Source organism: Zonotrichia leucophrys, chromosome 1, assembly GCF_028769735.1.
Source record: "Zonotrichia leucophrys gambelii isolate GWCS_2022_RI chromosome 1, RI_Zleu_2.0, whole genome shotgun sequence".
NCBI classification, from domain to species: domain Eukaryota; kingdom Metazoa; phylum Chordata; class Aves; order Passeriformes; family Passerellidae; genus Zonotrichia; species Zonotrichia leucophrys.
In genome coordinates, this window is record NC_088169.1 from 82,284,693 (window position 1) to 82,290,688 (window position 5,996).

The window sequence follows — 5,996 nt, forward strand, 5'->3', positions numbered from 1 at the left end:
ATCTTTAACTACACAGTGGAAGAGCTGAGCACTTAGGGCTGGAAAAAGGCCAGAAATGAGGGGATGATTGCGGCACGATGAGCCCAAGCACATCTGCACGGGGCTCAGTCTCCCCTATCCCTACAGAGCCGAACTTGGGGAGCCCCTGGGACCTACACTCACGGTGGGAACTCAGGGGATAGTGACGATGCCTCCCAGGGGCACTGGCCACACGGGACAGGAGGGGGGACCTGCTGTGGGGAGACGAGACACGGCCGGGTATCCCCGGGGGTTTCTGAGGGGAATGCAGGTAGTGGGTCACCAAGGACAAGGGACCCTCCGCGGAGCGGTGAGATGGAGCCTGTGGAAGTGTGCTCCTCGGGCTTGGGGTGAGGTCGGGGCTCCCCCGGGAGCGGACGGGAACTCCCGGGTGCCGGGCTGAGGCGCAGGTAGCACCATGCCCTGCCCTGTCCGGCTCTGCACGGAGGCGCTGAGGGCGCTGCGCGGGGCGGGCTCCCGCGGCGGGGGCGGCGGCGCCGTGAGGGCCGGGCCGTGAGGCGCGTCCCTCCCCTGGGCCGTTTCTCGGCGCGGCTGTTTAATAGCGGAGCCGCCCCCGGCCCGCCCCGTTGGAGCCGGCCCGTGCGGCACGGCGCGGCCGGGGCCGGGGCCGCTGCGGGCCATGGCGGGGGGCCATGGCGGGGGGGCGGCCGGCCGCGCCCGGCTGCTGGCCGTGCTGCTGGCCGGGCTGCTCGGCGGGGCGCGGGGCTTCGGCGACGAGGAGGAGCGGCGCTGCGACGCCATCCGCATCGCCATGTGCCAGAACCTGGGCTACAATGTCACCAAGATGCCCAACCTGGTGGGGCACGAGCTGCAGGCGGACGCGGAGCTGCAGCTCACCACCTTCACCCCGCTCATCCAGTACGGCTGCTCCAGCCAGCTCCAGGTGCGTCGGGGCTCCGCGGGGACCTGGGTGCGTGGGCGAGGTGGGGACGACACACGGCGGGGCCGCGCGGTCCCCGGGCCGGCTGCTGTCCCGCAGCACCCCAATCTCATCCCCTCCTGCTCTGATCAGTGCTAACCCCGCCCGAAAGTCGCGCCGCTTCGCTGTGTCGCTCCTGGCTGGCTGGGAAGGGAACGCGGCTCACGTTGGGCGGAGGTGCGGTGTCCCGGCGGTGTCCCGGCGGTGTCCCGGCTGCCCGCGGCGAGGAGCGCCCGCCGCAGCGCGGTGCTCCCCTCCCGGCCGCTGGCGGAGGCTGCGGCGGCTCCCGGAGCTCTCCCGGCCGCTGCCCTCCGTCCCGGCCGTGCCCCAGGTGCCGCGCCCGACTCCGTGCGGAACGAGCGGGGCTGGCCGCGGGGAGCTGGGGCAGCTCGGGACCCCGCCGGCAGCTCCACCGCCAAAGTTTCTTTCCCAGGCGAATGGCAGGATCCCTGTCCTCCCCACGGGCATGGATTTCCTCAAACAAAACCCAGCTTGTTTCTCGGGGCAGAGTTCCCGTGTCAGCACGCAATTCCTCTCACGGTGTCGCGTCGCCGAATTACTATTATTCAAAAGACGAGAAAACTACAATATTTTATTGCTGTCGTAAATGCATACGTGAACTTATTGTAAAATAAAAAACATTTTTCTGCCAGGATCGTGAACCATAGTATTTCAATAAATGCTTTTTTCCTCCTATTTGTTTCTTAGCTGAAATATCCAGGCAACGGTCAGAACAAATATATGTATTTGTTTAAACCCCTTTAATTTGGTTTTCTGCTTTCTTAAATTGTACCCTCGAGGTTTAAATCTGGCTAAATCCCTCTTGCTTCATTGGAGCTGATGGGCCAGGTTTACATGGAGCTAATCTAGGGAGTAAAATTTTCAGACTTTGGCATTGGATCACATTTGAACTGAAAAAAGACAATATTGTTGGGTTTTTTCTCTCTTTTGTTTTTATTGTGCTTGGTTTATTTGTTTTACGCTGCTTCCTGGCTTTTTTTTTAAGGCAAGGGACCAAATATCACTGCTAAAAAGGAAAAAAAAGTAAACTTTTTATATTGCAACCTGTTTCATTTTCCCTCAACACACTTGTGATTTCTGTTTCTCTCTTCCAGTTCTTCCTGTGTTCAGTTTATGTGCCGATGTGCACAGAGAAGATTAACATCCCCATCGGTCCCTGCGGAGGCATGTGCCTCTCTGTCAAAAGAAGATGTGAACCTGTTTTAAAAGAATTTGGGTTTTTCTGGCCAGACGCCCTAAACTGCAGCAAATTCCCACCCCAGAATGATCACAACCACATGTGCATGGAGGGCCCAGGAGACGAAGAGGTTCCCCTTCACAGCAAGACCTCCTTGCAGCCTGGAGAAGAGTGCCACGGCATGGGATCTAACTCAGATCAGTACATTTGGGTGAAGAGAAGCTTGAGCTGCGTCCTGAAGTGCGGCTACGACGCTGGTCTGTACAGCAGGTCAGCCAAGGAATTCACAGATATCTGGATGGCCATATGGGCCAGTCTTTGCTTCATCTCGACTGCCTTCACAGTCCTGACCTTCCTGATTGATTCATCCAGATTTTCCTACCCAGAGCGGCCAATCATATTTTTGAGCATGTGCTACAATATTTATAGCATTGCTTATATTGTGAGGCTAACTGTGGGCCGGGAAAGGATATCCTGTGATTTTGAAGAGGCAGCAGAACCTGTTCTTATCCAAGAAGGTCTTAAGAACACAGGATGTGCGATAATTTTCTTGCTGATGTACTTTTTCGGGATGGCTAGCTCCATCTGGTGGGTTATTCTGACACTGACGTGGTTTCTGGCTGCGGGACTCAAGTGGGGCCACGAAGCAATCGAGATGCACAGCTCCTACTTCCACATCGCAGCCTGGGCCATCCCGGCAGTGAAGACCATTGTCATTTTGATTATGAGACTTGTAGATGCAGACGAGCTCACCGGCCTCTGCTATGTTGGGAACCAGAACCTGGATGCGCTGACAGGCTTTGTTGTGGCTCCGCTTTTTACCTACCTGGTCATCGGGACTTTATTCATTGCAGCGGGACTCGTGGCCTTATTTAAAATCAGGTCTAATCTCCAGAAAGATGGAACTAAAACTGACAAACTGGAAAGACTGATGGTCAAAATTGGGGTCTTTTCAGTGTTGTACACCGTCCCAGCAACATGTGTCATTGCCTGTTATTTCTATGAAATCTCCAACTGGGCCATTTTCCGCTATTCGGCAGATGATTCCAATATGGCAGTGGAGATGCTCAAAATTTTCATGTCCCTTCTGGTGGGTATTACATCAGGTATGTGGATCTGGTCAGCCAAAACTCTGCACACGTGGCAGAAGTGCTCCAACAGACTGGTGAACTCAGGGAAAGTGAAACGGGAGAAGAGAGCGGACGGTTGGGTGAAACCCGGGAAAGGGAACGAGACTGTGGTATAAGAAAAGGACAGTATCCCACTGCTCTGACTGCTCTCCTGTGAAGGACTGATCATGTGCAAACATTGCTGTGTAAATGTTGGGAATAGAGTAGGGGATGGTTGCACAACCTGTCTGGGGATGGGAGGGAAAGAAAAAAGCCTTAAAGAATAAACGGCAAAAGGATCATGCTGCAGATACAATAGCCATAAACCATGCTGCCCAAAATAGGAGAGCCCAGGGAGGCTTTAAAAGCTGTGAAATAGCCAAACATGTTATCTTCCTTTTTTAAGTCTTGAACTCTTTAGAAATGGAGGTGCTGTAGCCCATAGCTGTGAGATGATGTTTTCCTTTCATCACCTTACAGCTGATGGAGGACAGGCAGTCCAGGGCCAAATTCTGGGCTTAATTAGGGTCCAGTTACCAAGTTACCAGAAGATGGAGCAGGACCTCAGTCAGATGTCTTCTTTGTGAGTTCAGCATTGAGAACAAAGTGCTTGCTGAGGATTCTGTCTTTATGCCCTGAGGAATTCTGGTGTTCCAATACACTGCACAATTCAGTCAGGGATCATGTCCTGAAACAAATAGTAAATGGGCTTTCCAGGTCTTACCCGTGATGAGTAAGATTTAGTGAGGTATTAGTGAGGATGACTTTTAAGTCATCTAATAGCCTAATAATGATTTTGACTCATTCTTTTTGCCATTTATAACCTGGTCTGAATGGAGAGTTGATTCTGCCTTGTGGGAATTTGAACCTCCGCGTTATTTGAACCACCTCAGTTATTCTATGGTTCTATCAGTATTTATAAAATCTAAAAGTTTTACTCAAGGCTGTTCTCAGAAGTAGAGGAATCAGCTCAAGGTGAGATACTGTGTATGGTCTTCTGCATCTATTATCGTTATCCATTTCCTCCATTCCTGCACCTTCAGGTGCTCCTGCTATTTCTAGCAGACCACTTTATTCTGCTGCATTTATTAGCTTTAAAAAAAGTCTTAATTCTATAGTGATCCTTCCTTCAGAAAAGAGAAAAATTACTTGAAGGTACATTCAGACAATGCCATGTTTCTCCAAGCAAATGTACTTGACTCTGGAGACTCATTGCATGAAGCAATTAAGTCTTAATGTATTTCATTCAGTGTGATGGTATCTCCTCTGTAGACGCCAGTCTGGGGAGAAGCAAAATGTTAAATTCCTTGGCAACCTCGTGTTCACACAGATCAGTTGAATAATTATGTGTGTCAGTTGCAATTAAAAGAACATTCTCAGCCCATGACATTGCAGTACAGCTGACTGCCTCACAACGATGCTTCAATTGCTCACTGACAGCTATGGAGACAGTTTTTAATGTATATTTACACACAGAACGTGAGCAGGCATTCAGTCCTCAGGAGCAACAAAGACCTTTCCAGTTTTTGTAAAGGGACACAAGAAATCCAACTTCTTGGTGAATAATGTTTGAAAGAAACCATTACATTTCTTATTATTTTATATGAGGAGGCATCGGCCTGTGGGGAGCTGAATGTAGTGTCAGGGGCTTGTGAGAAAGGTGATGCAAATACAAATGTCCTAGAAGCACTTAGAGAACACTGTTATGATGCTCTATCCCTTTGAAACACATTTGATTTTATCTATGTGCCCCAAGCTTTTGCTTCCTTTGTTTGTGTGGAACCTGATCAGCTGCAAAGCATCCCCCTGGTGCCCCAGCTCCCATGATCTTCCAGGGCAGCTGAGAACAGATGCTGCTTTATTAAAGTACTTGCTTTCCACACAGGTGCCCATGTGCTTCCCAAACCACAGTTCACTCCAGCTCTGGAAGTGAGCGCTAATCCATCCCAGAAGCATGTATTGTTTCAATGTCAGTGTCGAAACATGTGCTGGAGAACTTTTTTTTCCTTTTACAAACAAAATCCAGACCCCAAACAAACCCTAATGGCAGTCTTTGCGGTTGGGCTCCCTTCTCCAGCAGAACAAGTGACAACTTGACACATTCTGTTCAAGACACACAAGCACTGTCTTGGCCAACACCACATTCCAGCTGGGCCTTTTCACCCTCTCCATAAAGTCTCTCGCTGTTAGTGTTGTGTTTGGATCTGGTTATTCCTTTGTGGATGATGAGTTTTGCAAGTGTGAGATCTTCAGATGGTGGAGCTTCTCCATCATGCAGTCTTTCTGCTGGCACAGTGAGGAATGTAAAGTCAGCAGCTGGATGCTGGCTTCCACGGAGCAAGGATGCAGTATGACCCTTTTTTGTAACCTACTCTTTGGCCGTGCCAAGGTGTCGTGTTCACTCAAGGTGTGCTTCAGTCTGAAAGGCTTTGGATACTCTCCTGGACAATAAGACACATGTTTGAGTAGACTGATTCAATAAATGGCATTTTTAACCTTGCTATGTACACAGAAGTGAATGTTAAATAGTGCCTTTTTATGAAATCCTTGCATCTCTGCCTGTGACACTGTGAACTGTTGACAGAGGGATGCTCCTGGTGATGTGAGACACAGTGAGCTGGATGAGGATGGCACTGTGTGGGCCTAGGAGTGACCTGGAGGGATATTCCATTAAAGCATGTGAGGGATTCAAATGCTGTGGGAAAGAGGTGGGCTGGGGGGAGGCACCAGC

The 5,996-nt window shown here is 50.7% G+C and overlaps 1 protein-coding gene across 1 annotated transcript; it reads left to right on the forward strand.

Annotated features, from left to right (window-relative positions):
* Positions 1–637: 637 nt before the first annotated feature.
* Positions 638–5,765, forward strand: FZD4 (frizzled class receptor 4). The gene is made up of 2 exons (XM_064719325.1): positions 638–922; positions 2,074–5,765. The coding sequence occupies exons 1-2, from the start codon at positions 659–661 to the stop codon at positions 3,400–3,402; spliced, it is 1,593 nt and encodes a 530-aa protein (XP_064575395.1). The 5' UTR covers positions 638–658; the 3' UTR covers positions 3,403–5,765.
* The last annotated feature ends 231 nt before the right edge of the window (positions 5,766–5,996 follow it).

Coding starts and splice junctions, on each gene's coding strand:
- FZD4 (XM_064719325.1), top strand. CDS start 659: ATGGCGGGGGGCCATGGCGGGGGGGCGGCCGGCCGCGCCCGGCTGCTG. Junction 923..2,073: donor GCTGCTCCAGCCAGCTCCAG/GTGCGTCGGGGC, acceptor TCTCTCTTCCAG/TTCTTCCTGTGTTCAGTTTA.